At 42.0% G+C, this 22,919-nt stretch overlaps 2 protein-coding genes across 6 annotated transcripts in view; both read left to right on the top strand.

The window, feature by feature from the left end:
* rnf157 (ring finger protein 157) overlaps positions 1-14,521 on the top strand; it is a 28,932-nt gene extending 14,411 nt beyond the window's left edge. The window contains exons 13-20 of one of the 5 annotated variants that reach the window (XM_083932574.1): positions 1,727-1,829; positions 2,018-2,126; positions 3,808-4,022; positions 4,131-4,193; positions 4,278-4,326; positions 9,294-9,404; positions 10,400-10,434; positions 12,429-12,563. In XM_083932574.1, coding sequence (XP_083788700.1) covers positions 1,727-1,829; positions 2,018-2,126; positions 3,808-4,022; positions 4,131-4,193; positions 4,278-4,326; positions 9,294-9,404; positions 10,400-10,434 — 685 coding nt within the window. In that variant the 3' untranslated portion in view covers positions 12,429-12,563. Of the gene's footprint in view, positions 1-1,726; positions 1,830-2,017; positions 2,127-3,807; positions 4,023-4,130; positions 4,194-4,277; positions 4,327-7,171; positions 7,343-9,293; positions 9,405-10,399; positions 10,435-12,428 lie in introns of those variants that run through there. The other 4 variants (XM_083932572.1, XM_083932575.1, XM_083932573.1 and 1 more) reach the window with 4 other exon arrangements.
* Positions 14,522-16,040: 1,519 nt separating this feature from the next.
* On the top strand, positions 16,041-22,919 carry LOC310960473 (5-hydroxytryptamine receptor 3A-like; the record flags this gene model as incomplete). Its single annotated transcript, XM_083932183.1, has 10 exons — positions 16,041-16,086; positions 17,343-17,503; positions 17,592-17,636; positions 18,514-18,623; positions 19,299-19,468; positions 19,551-19,711; positions 20,961-21,171; positions 21,285-21,449; positions 21,775-21,860; positions 22,701-22,919. 10 exons carry the CDS (start codon positions 16,041-16,043, stop codon positions 22,917-22,919), a joined length of 1,374 nt encoding a protein of 457 aa, XP_083788309.1.

The following is a 22,919-nucleotide window of genomic DNA, read 5'->3' as shown; positions in this document are numbered from 1 at the left end:
TCTGCCTGGAATATCAGATTATTGTAGGATGAGAATGTAATGAAAAATGTTTACCTAAAAAAATTACCCTGCTCTTTTCAAACGTAGAGATCGGTCTAAACTTCTTGATTTTATGTCTTCAATCAGCAAAAATGGGATGTTTCCTGCTGCAGACGGCACTGTGTTCACGACACACTACTTTACAATCCTTCTATTACGATCTTTGTTGAGTTTGGTAAACAGGAAAAAGAGAAAACAAATGAGGAAAAATTAAAAACAGCCTCAAAATTATGAAGAACAGAGAAAGCTTTGGGTACGGACTGTTAGGTGTGCGTGCATTGATATTTTTCGAAGATAATATTCCATTTTTGTATTATTGACGTCTAAAAAAAATCTGATTTCCAACATTACAACATTACAACAAAAATGGAAATAAACTGTAAATTCATTGGTTTCCTTTGCGTATATGCTAGACGTGTGTTTGTCACTGCGATAGCGACGCAACTGTTCAAGATACAGTCACGAAACTTCACAGGTGTGTAGTTGAGGCTGAGGTCGAAGATGGCCGTGGTCTTAGCAAGGGTGCCAGAAGTAGGGAGGTAGAAAGCAGGGAAAGGGCCCCACCACTTCATGCTTTTGGCTTGATTTGGCGTTGCAGCCGGAGGTATTATGTTCTTGGGTTTTCCGTCGGTTTGTCCGTCTCATTCTTCTGAACACGATATCTCACATTTGGCACAAACGTCCACAAATGCACATTTTTCCATAACTCAGGAATTCCTGCTGAATCTGACCACATTTCACACGAATGTCTAGTAGGATAAAATTATGAAGGGATTTCATATCCAAAAGGTCAAAGGTCAACTTCACTGTGACGTTATAATGTCTCACAACATACCCCCGACCACGGCGACTTCCTGGTTGATCCAATACAGAAGTGCCAAAACCTGCAGTTCTCTGAGTGTCCACTAGGGGCAGTTTGCATAATAGAGCACTTTCTCATTGACCCCCATGTTAAACAGGCCGTTTTCACAGCATCATTAAGCCTGTTTAAGGCCTGGTGTAAAGAAATTCTAGTCTGTATGTTTAGGTCATATCTCCATGACAACACTGAGGGGGTTGAATTTTTTTTTATACCAGGCTAGTTTTTATTTTATTGGAGGTTAAAGTGTATGAATAATTAGGGGCTTGGCTTCTTGAGTGACAGCTAGGCCCTCACTTCACTTCGGAGGTGAACGTCAGCTAGATGGGCATATCTCTCTCCCACCAGCGTCACATACATGCCCTTGTTTGGTCAGAGGAAATGAGGCGGGGTCAAAGTCTGACAAGATGGAGACTCCCGTAGGCGAGGACGATTGGATCAAGTTGAGAAAACGGACCTCGACATAGAGGCAGCGTCCATTTTTTATACAGTCTATGGTTGGAAGTGGGAACAGAAGGTGGGACATTTGGTTGGATACTGGATTAGAGACACTAATCTTCAATCTGTGCTGATTGTTTCGATCTTCTGTGCTGCCAGAGTGAAGATGTGTGCGAAAGCTTCAACGTTTCACAAAAAAATACACTTAATATCTTTAATTAAATTCCTTCAAACTGTTCACTTCATATTTATTATGCAAGTCTGGACAGTAACGGTAATTCTAGTTGAAATCGTCCTTGTGTGTGTGTTGTTTCAGGACAGGTGCAGGTACATCAAACCCACTCACTGTTATTTCTGTCTGGAGCTCATCCATTATGTGGTCTATTTTAGGTCACTTTCCCAGAATTCATCTGTGCTTCCTGAGGAGGAAGATGAGAAGTCCTGCAGTGAATCGGAGGCCTGTCGCCACAAACTCGCCGTGGACCAGCAAGAGGTGCGTGCGTGTGTGTGTGTGTGTGTGTGCGCGCGCATGCATGCATGCGTGCGTGTGAGAGACAGAGACAAATAGAAAATACATTATCGTTCATCTCAGTGCCAAAGGCCGTGGTTGTGTACATGTCTTTGTGTGTGTTTCTGTGTTGTGAGCTCCTCTCTCTTCACGCTGCTCTTGTTGTTTCACAGAACGGAGTGACTCCAGACAGCGAGAACCTGACTCTGTCCTCGTCTGGAGCCATCGACCAGTCGTCCTGCACGGGAACCCCGCTGTCCTCCACCATCACCTCCCCTGAAGGTACACACACACACAACACACACACACACACACACACATCTCACACGTTTGTATCAAACAAGATTGAAAAATGGAGTCTGCACACTAGATAATGCTCCAATCAAACGAATAACCATTAAATCACCAACAATGTGGCATTTCGAACGTAATGCTCTTTGTATTTAAATAAATAAATGTTTCACAGGAGCATCGTCTAGTGTGTTGTATTTATCATCTCGATGTGCATGCTGTTGTGAACTTGTCTTTACCTTTGAACAGCACTATACAAACAAAATGTATTATTATTATTATTATTATTATTATTATTATTATTATTATTACTACATCTGTTTAATAAACAGTGAAGCATTTCATCAGATCAGTCTATGAAACTGATTCTTCCCTTCAGGATGCGACCGGTGCAGAAGAGGTTAAAAAACATGGAGCACTTTAACATAAATAAATCATAAGCTTGAACTCAGCAGTTTACATCGGTGCCACTGTGATTTTATGGGGAATCTACTGGATGGTTTTCCGGCACCAAACAGGACGAGGGGACTTTTACTCCAGCGGGAATAAAAGGCTCAATGAAAAGATCACTTCAAACACGTTTATCCTCTTCCACAAAGATAATCCTCGTGTAGCTGGGCCTCCACCGTGTGTCAAACTGAGGTCTGGAGTACATAAAAGAAACTGGGATACTCAGAAATGAGTGTTTTTCTTTAGAAATGTTCAGCTATGAGATAAAAACACACTACTCAAAAAGACCTATCACTGAAATGCACCTTTCTCTCTCTTGCACATTAAAATCCACATAGCATATTGTAATATAGTGTTTATCTGCGATACTGTACTTTTATTTTATTTTATTGTTCATATTTTGTATTTTATATTTTATCTTATTTGTAGTACTTCTGATTGCTCTGTACCGCTGCTACGATAACCTAATTTCCCCTCAGGGATAAATAAAGTTATCTATCCATCTATCTTTAAAAGACCACCTCTATTTTTTTAACAGTAAGATGAGAAGATGGATACCTCTCTCGTGTTTGTGCATTAAGCGATTAGCTTAGCATAAATACTGCAGAGGGGTAAACAACAAGCCTGGCTCTGTTTTAAAGTTTGAAAAAGTGCCCACCAGTGGAAAAAAACTCACTAATTAACACAATGTATGCTCATTGTTTACTTTGTACATACACAGGCATGTAAAAATGACAGTTTTTGATTTTAGGGTGGGTCTGTGCAGCGTCCCCGCCTCAGAATTCATCTGATGACTTAAAAAAGTCTAAAATGTTCATTAACTAATACTATACTAAAACAGTTAGGCTTTCCTTTGACTAAGATGAGACTAAAATGCCCAGCTTTTTACCAAGATGAGGTTTACTAAGTATGATAAAAACTAACAAGGACATTTTACACAGGACCAAGAGTGAATAATACAAAATAATCTGACAAAATGAAAATTTTTTTAGACAGTGCCAGGCTTTAAATGCACCCTTCAGGCTCCATACTTAGTGTTATCCATCTGTTCTGTTCTCTGAAAGAAAGTCAATTCTCCATTCTGGTCAATTATTGGTAATTCGGCAAGAGTAGGAATCACTTTTATATATATATATAAAAAAAAACAATCTCCGGCAACCAGAAAAAAACAGTCCCCGTAACCAGAGCCCGACCGTGATGTGTCTCTCCGTCTGTCCGTCAGACCCAGTGAGCAGCAGCCTGGTCCAGTCAGTGATGTCCATGGCCTCGTCCCACTCGCAGCACTCCCACATCAGCACTGACACCATGTCCTCCATGTCAGGGTCCTACCTGGCCGGGGCCGAAGGCGAGCCTGGGGGGGACGAGGGGGGAGACGCCGAGGGCGAGGAGAACCAGGACGCCCCCATGGAGAGTCGAGGACCGTCGCAGCAGGATGGGGTGAGGAACCCAGGAGGGGTCGAGGAGAATTTTGCTGCAAGATCCTGAAATGTATCTTAAACGCCTCCTCATTGTGCGGCCTCTCTTTGCATCTTTTGTTTCGTTCAGGAGTTTTCCCAGGAGCCAAAGGGACAAAACTACTCAGTGGCTGTAGAGGAGCAGGACTCAGAGGTGAGAGCAGGACGTGATCAATGCTCTTGTTGCGTGTTTATCTAACGTAAAGACTCACAAGGTTTTTTTTCTGTTTTGCTCCAGGGCAACGATGTCACTGAAGAGGACTGCTCCTCCCCGTCTAATGGGAAAGGTAACTATGGGGACCACCCGTCACCTTTCACCCCTGACCTCTCACCTCCCTTTGCATTTTGAAAAAGAAAATACACTCTTTCATTCAAACTATACATTATGGACTGAGTGGCTGATCCAGTATATTGTTGCTGATGGTAAAGCTTTTTGAATCATGGCTGAGAAATGACGACCCCATTTCAAAATAAAGGGATCCTGCGTCAGACATTGTCCTCTAGATGGGGCAGTCCCTTTCAAAATGCACGTCATGCACGGCTGAAACCACCACAACATGCAGCGTCTCAACTGGACTGAATGGCTTCTCATACTTTGTGTGTGCACCAGAACCTCGGGTCTACTTCACAGTGAAGTCTGAGCTCTTAAAACTCTGAATTAAAATACTGAAATGACCCAAATTAATTCCAGACATGTCGTCACTGACGGAGTCTTCGTCGGCGGTCACAAAATTAGGCTGGATGTGGAAAAAACTAACTTCTCAAATCTGATTCTTACATTGTGATCGTATAAAAACGTACAAAAGTTCTGTACAAAAAAACTAATCTTCATAATCATAATAATAAAGGACTTTGAAGTTCAGCGTCGCCTCCATTATCTCTTCGACCACGAGCCCACAGGTGCTGCCTCAGCGAAAACAGACTTGTTTTTAAATCTGTGAAAAGATAGACGGGGTCAGTAACTGTTTCAGGCTGTGTATGGTACCAGTTCAGGAAAAGTCTTCATTTATTAGAGCGACTACGTCATACCAACACATGATAAAGTTTTATTTAGGACAAAACACCTGAATCTGCAGCTCCCCCCTCGGCTTTACGGAGCTCTATACCGAGTTTCAGCTTATTATTTTGGTTTTTACAACTGCAACTTGACTGTTTTGGCTCACTCGCTGTTTTCAGTGAGAAAGGTGTAAAAACCCACTGTTCTCTATCTGGAGTTGGTAGAGAACAAAAACAGCTAAAGGAGAATACATGTTGGACTTGCATTTACCAGAAACACGACTCCAAATGAACTGGTTGTGTCCAAAGACATCTGTTTTTCAGGCTTAACAGCAAAAGTGATGAGTTACTCTCGACTCTTTCGTTACTCAGCACAGCTCTGTCAAACATGCCTTTTACACAACTTCACATGCAGAAAATAAAATCCAGACATCGTGTTTTTTCTGCTCTGGAGGCATTTAGTGACCATCAACAGCTAGCCTCACTTTAGCCTTTATACATAAATTTATCAGGGACAGACACATGAATCAATATAACGTGCCAGTGTTAGCTAATGTTCAACTGCTGTGAAAGTGACCAATAAAACCACAAAACAAATCACATATAAAACATAAAGAGATTAACAGGATAAAATCCTTTAAGGAGTAAGGTAATGTCATATATGGTAGTAGGTGTAAACCAATCTATGTTCCCTGGGTCCTATGTTCCCTGCTCAGGACCCTTTTCCCCAAAAAGGGTCCTGTGTTTCCCGGTCGCATTAGCCTAGGCCTCTGCTGATTTGATGCAGTATTTTGTTAGGGTTCGGGGTTACGGTTAGGGTCTACATAAGCCTTTTTGCAGGGGAATTCTAACCTGACTCCGCCAGATGGATTGATTTTCATTTGCTCTGCATTTCCATCTGGGAACTCTGGTTTGGAGAACTTTGGGGAAGGGACGAAAATACTGGTTGCTGATTGGATATACCATCTGTCTATCACCAACATACGGGTCAAATCAACCAATCAGATCATCGAAGCGTATGACATACAAAGCTCAGAAAGTAAACAACGTGTCGGTAAAGGATATTTGCTGAGATCAGGATGGTCTCATGAGGCTAGGGGAATTCGGCACTGATTGTAGGAAAAATAACAGACCGGGGAAGATAGGACCCTTTTCTTAAAAATATGTTTCCCGGTCACATACAACATAGGTACGCTCCCGTTAAAGGCGTGTGATTAATACAAAACAATGTTAAGCAGGGAATCAGCACAAACAGTCAAAACAACATTAAATCCCATTATATTAACAAAAGAGCCGAGCGAACAAGAGCAGACAGCCTCCTGGACTGCATCAATAAATGTAGGCTAAAATTAGCCAAACCAGCTAACAACACACTAAATGTAAACATGATAATAATAAAAGGATCGGCCCCTGGGTTTTTACAAAGGTGACTGATTGGCCAGTGAAAGGTTATTTACATTCTTCCCCTATTTCCTTATTGCTGGATTTAATGACCGGTAATCAAACAATTAGCGACAAGTATCGACTGATCCAAATCGATCAGAGCATCCTTTCATTCACAACAGGAAATGAGCGCGGACAGGCATCCTGTGTTGTTTAGACGAGGTTCTGCTGCACACCAGCACGCCCGTTTGCATGATTTGCACCTTTTTTTTTTTATATAAATGTTTGTGCGTTTGTGGTTCGACTGTACGTGTGTGAGGTGTTTCATCTATGTGTTGAAAAATGCTCTGCACCATTTGCTTTTTTTAGCTGCTGCATCATGAAGTGGAAGCTTCTCCGTGATTCATCTGTGTGTGTTTGTTTGTTAGTGTGTGTGTGAGAGAGAGAGAGAAAGACAGAAAGAAAGAGAGAGTGATTGAGCGCTAAAGAAAGTGCTGTGGCCAGTAAAGGTTGAAGCGAAAACAAGTTCTCCTTCATTAGACAACAGTTTGAAATGAAAATGTAAATTAGCTTCTCTGTGGATTGTGTGTGTGTGTGCGTGCGTGCGTGCCCTGTGTGTGTGTGTGTGTGTGTGTGTGTGTGTGTGCGTGCGTGCGTGCATGCCCTGTGTGTGTGTGTGTGTGTGTGTGTCACCTGGGGCCAGACTGAAACAAATCTACCTGTGTACCTGTGAGTTACCGAATGACCTTTCAGTTCTCTAGGAGACAGACGAGCGGACCTGTGCTTCCTGACAGACTGTGAATGTGCACACGCGCTGTAGGATGTGTGTTTGCATCTGCACCGGCGCTGCCAGACAGCTTCTGAATGTGCCCTGTCTGTGTCTCTGTGCTGAGCTGCCAATCATCCAGCCGTCTTCCTCCTCATTAGCACACACACTCACGCTGAACACACACACACACACACACACACACACAGAGGCTTGCTGCAGGCATGAGGCACTTGGTTAAACATGTCGGTATCTGTTATCTGGCCACGCTGGAAAAGACAGAAAAATGCTAATCTAGACAGCTGATATGAGCCTTCCTGTCTCATTTGTCAGCTAACCGATTTAATGAGAATATAGACGCACAAATCAGAGGCTCATTCATCAAACACGCCGTTGAGTGATGGCTAAGAAATTGAGAATATGAGTACAGACAAAATATTATTTCCATTTACAAAGCTGTCACTTTTGTTTCCAGAGAGCGTGAACATGGTCGACAGTCAAAGCTAAATTAAGTGCAGATTAAGTGAATTAAAACATCAACCATGATATATGTTAGTATTATAAAGGTATCCTGTATATCATGATACAGTATTATATCTGGAAAATCAGTTTTTTTTTGTAGATGAGATGATGCAGTAGTCCAATTATTTAAACACTTGAGGTTCAATATGATTGGAATTTCTCTTAGTAAGCTCAGTTACTACAAATAAAGACAAATAACGTAAAACAACTCACTCATAAGCTCAAATTGCATTAAACAAAGTATACAACATAAAAGGGTAATGTCCATATCAATCAAATAATACAAATATCATAAAAGTATAAAAGAAATAGGTCAAATTGAATCCATGAGAAAAGATGAAACACTTACACCTGTAGGGAAATCTTACATCATATAAAATATATTGTATTTCCACCATTAACGGCATAAATGGCAAATGTATCCCCACATGTAGACTTTTTTCTAAATTAAGAAATGTGATATTACCCGACCCCGGATAAGCGGATGAAGATGAGATGAAATGAGATGAGATATTCAAACTTTAATTGTCTTTGTTAAAAGATTCAAGATGCAAAAAGACCCGTGAAAGACTCACATAAAAGCAAAAGTACGATTAAAAACAAACAAACAATAATCCATGAATAAATAAGAGCAGCGCTGCGTTAAAAAGTAGTTCCAGTCTTTGTGGCTTTGTTTAAAATGGAAACTGCAGCGGGATTGAAAGAGTTTTACAAAGCTTCTTTACAACAACATTTGGTAGATTTGATGATCACAGTGGTTCCTACGCTTAAAAAAAAGGAATTAACCACTAAATTAATGTGCAACTGAAAACAGACTAAATATCTCCCGCTGCACTGATGCATCCTTATTCTCATTCTTATATAAAATTATAGTCCTGTGATTTTTACGAGGATCTTTCTGTAGACATCTCTGCAACACAACAACATTTAATGTATCGATCAATCAATCAATCAATCAATCAATCAATCAATCAACCAACCAACCAACCAACCAATCACCTTTATTCAGCCAGATAAACTTGAGATTAAAACCCCTTTTCCAAGAGTGAACTAGCAGCACAAAGGCAGAAATTTTACACACAAGACACAGAAAAACAGACGATCACACACAACAAAAAAAAAAGTGCGATTACAAGATTACTCCGATCCAATTGATCTTATTTCTCCAGAGTTACGAGATGTGTCCATTTCCTTCTGTACATCTGTTCTCTCGCATTTGGACACATTTTGCCTTGTTGTTATTTCTCAGCTCCCTCAGTTTGAGAACCACTCGATTATAACATCACACGTGTGTCAGAATTCATGAGACTTCGTTCCAAATGAAAGAAATATCAGCAGTCTTAAAGACTAAAAACCGTCCACTCACTGATCAGAGCCAAAGATTCTGGTGTCACCAACACTGTGTCCTCTTCAGATGCAGAAATTTCCTCTCATTTATTATTTTGTGAATGCCGTTCCAGCATGGCCGACCTCCCCCCCCTCCACCTCTGACACCCTCTCCCCTCCCTCCCTCACCCTGCCTGTCCCCCCACCACCACCCCCCGCTGTGCCTGGCTGCTCTTGTTTGACCTTTGCCCTCGCTTGCAGGTGGGCGGAGCAGGTGTCCAGAGTTGGCCAATAACAATCAGGGCGTCGCCCTCTGTGACACGCCCTCTTTGGGGCTGGATAATGAGCAGGCTCCCGACAGCCGATTCGCCGGTGAGTGGCAACCTCTCGAACATGGACCGATGAGAGCTGAGGACTGGGCATGAGAGTGAGGGGATGGGTGGGGGGGGGAAGAGTGAGGAAGACGAGGGGGGGTAACAGTGCATGAGTCAGAAGCATTAAGGCTTTCTGACACATTAGCTTGCTTTGCTAACATGCTAATGCAAATCAAGGCTAGAAATAAAACAAACTAGATGTTTTATTAAGCTGCAGTTAGTCACCAGAGAGGTTTTGTAGCATCTTTGCCCCAGCATGAAGATCTGGAGCCTTCCTTCTTCTCTTCATCCCTCCCCTTTGGTGTTGTGGTGCTTCATTGCTTTTCCAGTACCGGTTAGCTGTGCACTCCCTCTCTCCCTCCTTTAGCTGAAGCCCTAGCGTGTGCGTTCGTGTGATTTCTGTGTGTGTGTGTGTGTGTGTGTGTGAGAGAGAGAGCAGAGTCTCGTCCATCCCAGAGTTTGAAGTTCATGTTCAGCGTCTGCCAGCTCCGAGCCGCTTTGCCAAACATCTGCAACTCATTCTCACAGCCCCTCCATCGCCCCACTCCGTCCTCTCCTAATCCTTCCTTCCCGCTTCCTAACACTCGACGGGTGACTGCGATGAGAGCTAATGGTGTCAATCTAGGTCTTGATTTACTATCTCCTTTTTAAAAAAAAGTTTTGCTTGTTTAATTTACAGTTGATTATTGACTCATGGCCTTTAGCTCTTCATCCTCCTCGTAACCCTCAGCCACTAAAACCCTGATTTACCTCCATCCCCTTGGACCTAACATCAGCCCTTTTATGGTGGATGGTGTGACATGTTTTCTCTTTCTGTGTCGTAAAAGTGTTCTGTTATCTCTCTGTTTCTCTTCTCCCCCCCCCCCCCCCACCGTCATTCTTCACATCTTCTGCTGTCTTTCCCTGGACATTTTCCCTTCCTGCCTCTCTTCTTTCTTTCTTTCTCTCCTTTTGTCTCTCTCTTCCTTCTTTCGCCTTCTTTCGGATGGACAGATGAGGAGTCGTGCCCAGTGCACATTGAGGACTAGGTATGGAGTTATGGCTAGATGGCAGATCAGACACCAGGGTCATGTATTGTAGTGTGCATGCACCGTAACAACCCCTCTCCTTTTGTTAATTACTCGTTTTATCTGTTTAAAAAATGTTCTCATGAAATATAAAGTTTTTAAATCATCAAATATATGATTTATATATTTAAAAATGTGATGCAACAGGCGGATTCATGCTCTTTTTGTGCAGTTTTAAGCTTTTCTCAATCACAGCTCAGAATCAACCGTGCATTATATTTTCTCGTACTCTCCAGTTGCACAGTTAAAGTTTGAAATGCTGATGTTATTCATTATTCATATTCTCTGTGGTCGAGACCTAAAACTGATGAATAATTAATTTTATTTCCTGGCTGATATTTTCTGTTATTCACTGTGATTCTTTGAGTTGCTGTTAACTGAAGTGACCCTGATTACAGGCCATGCTGTAGGCGTGTGCAAAGTGTAGTTATCTCGGCTAGAAAAGACAACGATATATAGAATATAACTTTGTTTAATTAGGATGGACATTCAATTTTACCCTTTTTAAGTATGGTGCAATTAAGGAAAAGCAGAGTATGATGTCCTTCGCAAAGGAACACGTCAAGTTTGAACTCTAATCTGGTGATAAACGATCATTGATCATTGGTCTCTCCGCTTTAAAGTAGTAATCCGTAAGACTTTAGATACGTTGTTTTTAGCGTCTGCTTTGAGGGTAAGATGTAATTGCATGCTCTCCTCTGGGACTTCATCTCCCAGAGTTCCTTTGGAAACCAAACAGTGTGGACGGTATGACGTCAGTAGATCGGCAGCTCTCACCTCCTGATGCAGCGTGATGCCCTCACACGCTCCACACACTGTTGGGAGGTCCGAAGAGAGAAAGGGAACAACGTAAAAAGGGTCACTAACTGTGCGGAGCATTTGATTTGAGCGTGGGGAAGTCGCCACAGACAAAGCAGCAAACACAAGTGCTTTCATTAGTAGGTCATATGATCAATCATACTTCTCACTCTTTGATAGATAGAAACTTAACAGACAATTAACTAGAGTAAAATCTTATAGACGACAGCTTTAAAGTCCTGTTGGGACTTGGTGAGAGACACGTCAGACTTCATGTTATAAACCAGAGCAGTCATGGCAATCTAACAGGCTCGAGACCAAACACGGTGGCATCAAAGATCTTTGACACGGGTCAAGTTTCTATCCAGATTTAGTGGAAGCAATGCATGTGTGTATTTAAAAATACAGGGTGTCCCAAAAAATGTATACACACTTTAGCAGCTCATTTATATATAAATATATATATATATATATATATATATATATATATATATATATATATATATATATATATATATATATATAAATATTATAGGGAGACCAAAAAGATAAAGTCTACGCTATGAGACCTGCAACAGTCGCTGAATTGAGAGCAGCTTTTCAATTCAAATTCAATTCAATTCAACACGTCATTTGAACGTGAATGCACGCAAACTACCAGGGAAATGTTTCGTGATGTGTGCGATTCCATTTTCGCGTTGTCTGCACCAGAATGAACGTCAGTTTGAGAAAAGGCGGTGACAAGACAATAAACATAAATTAATTTTAATAAACACATACTTAACAATTTTTTAAATTGTGTATGCATTTTTTAAAGACAACCTGTAGAAGCTGATACAACAAAAGGTTTCCTTCCTGAAGCACAACTCAGGTTTTTAGCAGTCAAAAGAAATCAACACAAATGGATGTAATAAAAGTAATAAAAAAGTCTAAAAAGATGTTAAAAAGTAGCATAAAATGAACTCATTCTTAATTTCAGGTAGCAACAAACAAAGTCTGTCCTCCTCTGCTGTGACATTAAACCTGCCGAGTGTAACTGCACATAGAGATCTGTGAATTTCCTCTGGTTTTGAAACGTAAGTCTCTCTCTCTCTCTCTCTCTCTCTCTCTCTGTCTCTCTCTCTCTCTCTCTCCCCCCGTCTTCGTCTCTCCTTCAGGTCTCATGTATCTCGGGGGCTACAGGCCTGTTTTTGAGCCCCACCCCCACCACACATCCACCAGCAACATCAACCTGGAGGAGCAGGGGGCTGAGAACCGTGACGACCAGAGTCCTAAACATCCCCGCCGCGGACCACTCATTGTGTAACACACTCAAACAAACTCTCTCTCACACACACGCACACACACACACACACACGCACACACACACAGACTTCTCCGTCCAGAGTCAGCTCTTCTTACCCTGCCATTTTGCTGCATCGCTGGATACTGTCCTCACTGAGCAGGGAACCTCCACCCTCCACCCTCCACCCTCCATCCGTCTGAACACTTCCTGGATTAGTTGTCGTTGCTGACACTGAAGCTCCTCTCAAGTAGAAAGAGGAGGGAAGAGGAACAGAAGGGCACCACACGTCTGTCGTCTGTGCACTTTTATCTAACAGGAGTTTCTTTTTCTTTTTTTTTGTGTCTGTGATCTACCTTGTTGTGGGATTGATTAGCCTACTGCTACGTTGTTATTTATTACCTGTAGGTCTAACCAATGAGAGCCGAGTATTGTGACATTATCTCTAGGGAAACACATGCTGCTCCTTGTCCTTTCCTCTCCTCTGTTACCAGCCAAACAGTCAGGGGCTACTGTGATCGGCAATCTGATTTAATGCTAATGTACTTCTTCTCCTTCTCTCTTATGAACTCTATGTTGAACACTATTTTAAAGTCAGCTCACACCGGACTACCTTACCTAAGCGAACTAAAACGTGCTGACTCCTCTCTTCGGATCAGGGAGCTCCCGTCTCCACTTCGCATGCAGCTTTCCCACCCCCCTCCGCTGACGTTTGTTTTCCTCTCATTCCCCGCCACGATTTTCAAAACAACCTCTGCTGAATGTGAATACAGAGGCGGTCAGACTTGTAAGAATGCGGACGAGCCGAGAAACGGCGGCCAAACTGACCAGAAATGGACTGAACACGAAAATGTCACACAGAATTTAGGACGTTGGACGCGGATGTCTAAGAAGGGGAATGTACGTGACATTTAAACCGCCATCGAAACTGGAATTAAAACGTGAACTTTGGACCCTAATGTGGTTCTACACACACATACACACACACACACACACACACACACACACACACACACACACACACACACACACACACACACACGCACGCCCTCTCCCTCTGAACGCCATCTTAGCATGCCAGTATTATCACAGTGCAACTGGAAACCAACAATTACCACCAAGCAATAAAGATGCCAAAGCAGCATCTCCTCCTTCTCTCCCGCAGTCGGACGCTCATGTGCAAAAACTGTGTGTTTGCACCGGCCTACATACGAGTTCGGACGTTTCAGTGTGCTCAATTGTTGTTTTTTAAATTTTCATTTTGCCATTCTAATGGGATTAAAACACCATGCAGTGAATTTGAAACCCTTAACGGGAGATTTAGCCGGCGTTTTGTTCCCCCTCATGTTATTGTCATCATGTCCCACGAGCCCTTTTTTTCCTCCTCGTTTGTGAAGCTTTTAGTTGTTTTTTTGTATAACTTTAATGTTCAGGTATAGCTCACCTGTTGTCGATGTTCTCCGTTAACCGCGTTTTTAATTTGTTGCAAAACACTGTGTCGTTTACCAGAACGTGGATGAAAATATGTGAAAAATGTGTAAAGGTTTACACACGTGCGCGCTCACATAACTGAAAAAGGGACAATATCAGCATCTAATGCACTATTATCTGTTTCCTAGACGACACTTTGCTGTGCATGAGGCGATAGTAGAGTAAGCATGTTAGTCTAGGTCGGTCTGCACCCTCCTGTAGAACACTTGATGATGGATCACTGCACACACATACAGCCGGACCATATCCTTCTGCAGTGTTGTATACAGTATGTATCCGTTGCTGGCTCCCTGTTTCACTTGACCCGAACTGTTACGGTCAAGAGGACTGCACTACTATACTCAAGCTGCAAACAGTCACGAGATCAAAGTCCGATTGTGTAGATGAAGCCGTTCTCTGGCACCAGGTCCCAAATCCGTGAGACCCCTCATCCCCCACACTTTTCTAGAACTATCAGTGAAAATGTCAAAGGAAACATAAAAAAACGGACAATAAAGTTTTTGCAACTAAACAGTCACTGAGTAGTCCTCTGTTCCTGTTGATCTCAAAGGTTCAAGGTTGTGTTTTGGTTCTCGCTGCCCTTGAGATGTTTCCTAACATGGTCAGGAAACTCTCCTCGCTGCTGCGTACAATCATTTTTTCCAGCTCTGCAGCATTTTCCCACCGCAGAGCTCCATTTGTATTTTTGTCACCAGTAAAAAATAACTTCTCGGGCTCTAAATCACCACCTTTCCCACGGAAGAAATGCAATTGTTTGTCTGCTTAGCTTTATTTGCATTTGACTGACATTCTTTTTGTCTTTATATGTAAAAGCACGTGTATCTGCTGTACCTGTGAGCCCCTTCTCCACATAGGCATTATTTACATCCCACCTTTATCTCCAGTTCTAAAAATCGAATCTAAAACAAAAATGTACATTAATGAAACAAAAACATTTTACTCTATCTTCAATAAAGTTTGTAAACTACTTATTTAAAGTTCCAGTCGGCAACATTTGTTTGATGTTTGACACTGTGCTCCGATAGAACAACATAAATCATCCGGTTTTAGTAAAAAGAAACGTGCCTCTACGTGCAAAAATCCACCGCGCCCGCGTCATCCTGTCCACTCATGACACTTCACAGGAATCTGGTGCACGCGCGCTGACGAGCACTCGATGGAAGGGAGCGGTGGAGCTCGTGGTAGAGGGGGAGGGGCGTGAGAGTTGAGTCAACATCCATCTGCCAGTCTCGCCGACTGCAGCTTTAATCAATCGACAGAAACTTTATTATTTTAACTTGATCAAAACCTCGGCTGGAATTTGAAAATCTTCGATCAGACAACAATTAATGAGAACGAAACTAATTATGCTTTGTTCATAAACTCCAGTGTAATTGCAGGAGTGCGTACAAATGCAATAATGAAGCTGCATCAGTGAAGTCACTTACTGTTAAAAAAAAGAGACGTTTAACATGAATAATAAATCAGCTTTGATGCCACAGTCATCCTGGCAGTGGGATGTCTACCAGGACAAGTGGGTTTAAATGGCGTCAGTGTTCATAATTTCATTACCGCGTCAAGTTCCGCTCTAATTGAATTTTACCCTCTCATTGGACGTGGGCGGCCCTGCATGTGTTACAGTAAACGTCTCTCTTGGAGCTGTGTAGATCACACACACACTATAGTGTCGAATAAGTCGTGAGCAAGCTGCAAATTCACATTACGCCTGCACTCAGATGGATGAGAGCTCTCCACCTGCCGTTCCCTTAGTTTTATTATTTGTCTGCACCTTCAATCTCACCTGGCTCCAGCTACCAAACCGAGGCCTGATCTACACGCCACGTCCTCCGTTAACCAATTACAACATCATTCCCCCGCTCTCCTCTGTGGGAGTGGTTTCTCACTTCAGGCAGAGGTCATTCGTTCAGCCCAGCCCTCTGCAGCTCAAAGCAAAGGACGGCATCACAGAGCCTCACAGCTGGGACACACACGCACGCGCACACTCACGGCTGCAGATATGATACTACAGCATGTTGCTTTTCTCCTCCTGATCGTCTTCACAGGTAAGACTTTGTGCTGCATGAGTCTCACGTGTGTTTGAAGTATCAAGAGTAACAGAGTATCAAGGATAACTTCAGTTTAAATAAGATATATGTATTTTTTTTATTATTCCAGCACTGTAACTTTGCCACAGAGGTTTTCCATATCATATTTCTAACTGACGAAGCTAAACTTGAATCTGTTCATTAGTTTTTGTCCAGACTTCTGTGGTTTGCCTGCTTCTCGCCGCCGTGAAGAGAAAACAGAGCTTCATTTAAAGGAGGAACAAAGTGAAATGAAAGACTTTAAATGGACCAGAGATCCAGAAGCCCTCCTCTTATCAAAGCACATTGCAAACATGTGCACAGAGGATTGGTCTGTCAGCCAGCTGAGAATGTAAAATAAATAATGATTATGTTTTATTTTGCAAAAGACAAAAATCAAGCAAGTTTAAGCATAAAAAAAACAGGATTTAGAATACATTGGTGCTTTCTGACATGCACAACATAATAATCTATAATACATGTTACAGAAAAGAGCATTTGACATCAGTTAAAGTTATGTAGCATGTGTTATATAATAAAAGAATAGCATCCAGACACACTTCAAACAAAAATCCAACAATATTAATGAAATGTATAAAAATCCAAAGCAAAGAAAACTAAGAGACATATTTTATAACGTCTCTTGAAGAAAACCGTAACACTTCATATGAACTTCCTTGTAATACGCGTTAATAATGGCTTTGTAAGTGTTATAAGTCTGTTTATAAGTCCTCATAAAATCCTTATTAACATTATTGTGTTGATGAGACTAGATATGTTCATAATGAAATCACAAATACATGTATTGTTAGGTTATCAGACATTAATAAGCTCCTATTAGAAACACATTATCATGCATTTATGAACAGTTACTCTCTGGATCTAAAGTGCTCATTAGATAAACGGGGGGGGGGGGGGGGGGGGGGGGCTTTTCTGCATGTCATCCCCTTCCTCTTTAAGTCTCTTTTTAAAAACAGTTAATTAGTGCATAATAAAGGAGTTATTAACGCCTACACAGCTTTGTTCTGGCTTTAGATCTGGTAGCTGCAAAAAAGCAAAGTTATGCGTTGCTATAGACGGCTGTAATCTAACAAACATGTTTATTTAACACTTAAATAGTCATATTAACACGTGATAGTGTTTATAAGCACCTTATAAGGCACTTATTAACTGTACCTGTTAAGTAACACTCATTACGGGACCTTGATATAAAGAAAAAACTTGTTCTAATGCAGGTGGGTCACCCAGGAAGAAGGTGTGCAGTTACCAGGACGTAGCGAACCACCTGAATCTGACCCTAGATAACGGAGCGTTTAAAATGACCCGGCCCGTCCTGGACCATAGACGCTCCACCGAGGTGGAGCTGGACATCATCCTTTACTCCATCCTGGCTGTGGTGGGTGCGGCGCCTCCACTGCGTCAAAGTGGGATCCATCCGCAGTTCATCTGTTCTGATGTGTGTGTGTGTGTGTGTTCATTCACAGATTGAGAAAACGCAAACGTTTGTTCCTTTCATCTGGATCACAATGGTGAGTTTGGGTTATTTAGACGTGTAAGAGCTCGACAGATATCCGATTTGTGAGGCCGATACTGATTTTAGAGGGAAAAATTGGCGCTCGATGGAGTGAATTTTCTTGCAGGAATGAAAATAGACCAATTGTGCACAGATATGTCTGCAAAAGTATTCAAAAAGATGCTGTATTAAAGAGTATTTAACATGATTATACATTATAAACACAGGGTACTGCTGTCAGGAACGGTACAGGTATAACACAAAAGGTGGACCCAATGCAGACACGGACAACACGCCTACCGGACCTAGACAGAGACAAGGGAAGACACATGCAGGGAAACACAGACAGAGGGAGACAAACTCACACAAAAAGGAAGTGAGGAAGGTACTGACAGAACTAGATCTTTACAACTACATTGTCAACCCGTTCTAGAAATGAACTCTGAGAAAATTAGATGTGTGTGTCAGCTGCTGAGAGAATCAATGAAGCATCATTCATTCATTCATTCATCTTCAACCGCTTATCCCGGGGTCGGGGTCGCGGGGGTGCTGGAGCCGATCCCAGCTGACACCGGGCGTGAGGCGGGGTACACCCTGGACAGGACGCCAGTCTATCTCAATGAAGCATGTTCTTTAAAAAAATAACAAATAGACACAATTTTTAAATCACAGCAGGCATCATTTTTTCCCTTATATGTTGTGTGTAAAAAGTTTTTGTATTGACACAGGTGAGAAGACCTAATGCTTTTCCCGCTCTTAAGTGTGTGATGTTTTTACCTTTCACCCGTGACTCTCCGCTAACGCTTTGGTTGTTCACCCGTTGTTCTGTGTTTTATTTATGTAAAAATCACTCTCCGTTATCTTTCTGCTAAAACACTTTTATGGTTCTGCAGAATTGGCACGATGAACGCATCTCATGGGACCCCGCTCAGTTTTGTGGGATCACTCATATTTCACTTCCTAGAGACATTCTCTGGAGACCGGACCTCTTCATCTACGAGATGTGAGCCTGCAATACACGCACACGCACACACACACACACGCATACACACACACACACACACACACACACACACACACACACACACACACACACACACACACACACACACACACACACACACACACACACACATACCTTACTCAGCTGCTCAGTTTTGATAGAATAGAGACTGGCGCCTGATCAAATCACGATGTTTGCTACAGATTTATGACCGGAAGAACTTGATTTCAAAATGTCTGTGGAAGTATTCCGTTAAAAATGAGATAGAAACGGACCAGGGTCATCTTCAAAAAAGTAAATAAGTGAATAAAGGAACCAGCTAAGCAAATGTAAAACAGACAATGCAACAACAGAGAGGAAAGGCAGTGATTTAAATCAAAAAGAAAGGCGAGCTTTGGTAGAGAATGGAAGTTATTTGCGTCAAACATCCATTTTCTAGCTGGTAAACATCAAGTAATGTAATACCATGATATCTGCTGTTGCAAAAGGGTAAACGACTTTACTGTGTGCTCACTTTTATTAAAGTACACAGAGAAACAACACGCAAACACACCCTGAGGTCACGGCTCCAGCATCTATTCATTCACTCCGTGATTCATGTGAAATAGTGTTTGAAGGGGTTTGAATCGCCCACAAACACGAAAGCATGAATTCTTCTGTGTGTTTGCGCCTCAGGGTACAGAAAGATGACTCCCCTCACAATCCGTACATGTTCGTATCCCACGACGGGGCGATCACTTCTGAAGAGGACGTGAAGGTGGTCAGCACCTGCAAGATGGACGTGCACAAGTTCCCCTTCGACACGCAGAGTTGCAACATCTCCATCGGATCTGCAATACACTGCGGTGAGTCTGCGCGTGACTGTTCGTGACTGGAGTCAGTGCTTTCACCCTTCTGTCACTCAGACTTCCTCTCCTCTCTCCTCAGTTAATGAGATTCGTCTCCTCCCGTCCTCCAACTCTTCTCGAGCGACGCAGTTTTCCCGAGAGATGATAAAGACTCAGGGAGAGTGGGAGTTCCTCCAGCTGTCCGTCGCCAGCCAAAATTTCTCCTTCAACGAGAGACAGTGGGAACAGCTCATATACACCGTATGTGTTTTTATTGAAGCTGTTTGGACAAACCTTGAGAACATTAAATACTGTTTTACGAATTAAAATAACATTACACATGGTCGGTTTTACAGTCATGCACATATATTATGAAATTTCTTCATTTTTGCTGTTGTATCAGTGAATTTGACGCACAAAATACTAACATACCAGTTTGTGATCTGGAATAACATCATGCACGATCTCGAGTGACGAAATTTAAGATATGCAACAAATATTTTTGAAAAAGCAAAAACCTTTTTAACAAACCAGAAACCTTGACTTCAGATATGATGGTGCAGCCTCAAACGTTACATTTTCACCTCCACTTGCCATCTCCATTGATCTCCACTGATCTCTATTGATCTCTATTGATCGCCATTGATCTCCATCGATCTCTATTGATCTCCATCGATCTCCACTGAGCTCCATTGATCTCCATTGATCTCCATTGAGCTCCATTGATCTCCATTGATCTCCATTGAGCTCCATTGATCTCCATTGATCTCCATTGAGCTCCATTGATCTCCATTGATCTCCATTGAGCTCCATTGATCTCCACTGATCTTCATTGATCTCCACTGATCTCCATTGATCTCCACTGATCTCTATTGATCTCCATTGATCTCTATTGATCTCCATTGATCTCCATTGATCTCCATTGATCTCTATTGATCTCCACTGATCTCCATTGATCTCCATTGATCTCTATTGATCTCCATTGATCTCCATTGATCTCCATTGATCTCCATTGATCTCTATTGATCTCCACCGATCTCTATTGATCTCCATCGATCTCTATTGATCTCCATTGATCTCTATTGATCTCTTTTGATCTCCATCGATCTCCATTGATCTCCATTGATCTTCATTGATCTCCATTGATCTTCATTGATCTCCATTGATCTCCATTGATCTTCATTGATCTCCATTGATCTCTATTGATCCCCATTGATCTCCACTGATCTCTATTGATCTCCAATGATCTCCATTGATCTCCATTGATCCCCATTGATCTCCATTGATCTCGATTGATCTCCATTGATCTCCATTTCGTGTGAAGAGTAACATCATTTAAACATTATCACACGTATGAGTTTCTCTGGAATTAAATAATGTTTGCTCTCAAATGTTTAGTACACAAGTTACGTATTTTTGCACACATTTAATGTCCTCCACCTGACCCCTGGAGTAAGTTTCTAACTTGTAACGATCCAGTCTGACCTTTGAAAATCTTTTTTTTGCCTAGTTCACCATGAAGAGGAGGCCCCTCCTTCATGTCATCAACTTCCTGTTGCCCATCCTGTTCTTCCTGAGTCTGGACATCGCCTCCTTCTTCATCGCAGATCATCGAGGAGAGAAGCTGGGCTTCAAAGTCACCGTGCTGCTGGCCATCTCTGTCCTGCTGCTCATCCTGAACGACATCCTGCCCTCCATGTCCAACAAGACTCCTCTCATAGGTTCTAACTCTTGTTAAGAGGGCGTGTTGTAAGGGGATTGTCATTCATACTGTACAGTCAGGAGCTCAAGATACCAAAACAAAAAGTAGTTATTGCGTGTTTCCTCCTCTCAGCGACCTACTGCATTGTGATTTTTGCCCTGATGCTGCTCAGCCTGCTGGAGACGATCCTGGTCACGTATCTTATGGAGAAAGACTCTGAATCTCAGGAGAAGCTCCGGCTGAGGGACGACTGTGACGACAAACGGGGGAAAGTCACAACCGAAAACTTAAACACAGGTGAGACGCAGCTCACTTATTGGATGCTCCATGAATGGAAATCTTTGGAGGAACTGGCTAGTGTATAATCTTAAAGGTCTTAAAGCCTAATTTTCAAACTGCTCATATGAATCCAGATCTGCTGACACTGTCGTTTTGTCCGTTCTGCCACTGTGTCTGATCAAACTGCCTGCTCAGTCCAAATAAAGGAGAAACGTATTAAATCATAACAAGGTTTTTTCTTCCACATTTAGTCACAAAATGTACTAGAAGAATGTGTTTTTTATATGCAGCATCATTATGAATCAGATTCCCTGTGACAAACCTGCTGTGTGTGTGTTTTCAGAGGAGAAAAGGCAAACCCGCTGTTCTTGCATCTGCAGAGCGTCCGACGGTGAGAAACAGCATGAACTGCTGCCGATGGCTCAAGAGGTACAGACAGGTTCAGACAATTAAAGAGAAATGTTATTATTATCACTTTCTCTCTGCGTGTGCATGTATCGTGCAGGATCTTTGTATCATTACACCCTAAAATATCCTGTAATGCTTCTATCTGTATTCAAACTGTCATGTGAATAAATCGTGTATTTCTTAATTTACTGTATTTAATAGAATTGGTGCTAGAACTTATATTATGCCAATAAATGTGTTTCCAACCACCTGTTGGATACACATTTTCAATTAGAGCATAACAGTCAAAAAATTAGATGTGTGTGGAACAATGAGAAGGCTGAAAAGTTCCTCAAATTAACACATGAAACATACATTATTGCAACATAATTTTCAGTTATTGGACTCTTTTAATTTTACATCCTCTGCACTGTTTCAATGGCACCCGATCGCAGAATTAGCAACCAACTGTTAACAACTACCTCCTAATATTTGCACAACAGCAGTGGGTGAAGAAGTGCATTCATTCACCGTTTATTTTGCTAGTTTTCTGGAAATTCTGTAAAAAAAATGGTCTACATTTAGGTGGAAACATGACGAAGAAAAGTGTAGATTATTTAGCTGATCAGTAGGAAATGACAGTTTATTATGCATCACTATTTGTTACAGTCTATAGTAACATTTAGGCTGCAGATTCGTCTCCCCTCAGTGGAAGATCAGGAGGTAGAAGCATCAGCCAACACTAACATGGTAAAATGAAAATGTATTCTTTTAACAACCTAAGATGCCTGATTCAACCCGTTAAGAGACGATAACTTAATTCTGTCCACTTGTCCTTTAATTCATTTTCAGTCTCTAACGTCTGACTCCTGTTTTGTGCAGGTTACCAACAGCATTCAGTCGCGAGAGTCCCACCTGTTACTGCTGATTCTGGAGGAGCTGAGGGAGCTGCAGAAAACTCTGAATCTGAACCTCAACTGCAGATATGAAGAAGGGAAGTCCGGCCACTGGGCCGCGAGAATCAACCGAGCCTTCTTCATTTTCTACGTCACCACTGTGTCACTGTTTCTGTGCCTCATCTTCATCCAGTGGAACACTTAG

The sequence above is a fragment of the Echiichthys vipera genome (genome assembly GCF_963691815.1).
Source record: "Echiichthys vipera genome assembly, chromosome: 18".
NCBI lineage: Eukaryota > Metazoa > Chordata > Actinopteri > Perciformes > Trachinidae > Echiichthys > Echiichthys vipera.
This window is presented reverse-complemented; position numbering and strand designations above follow the sequence as displayed.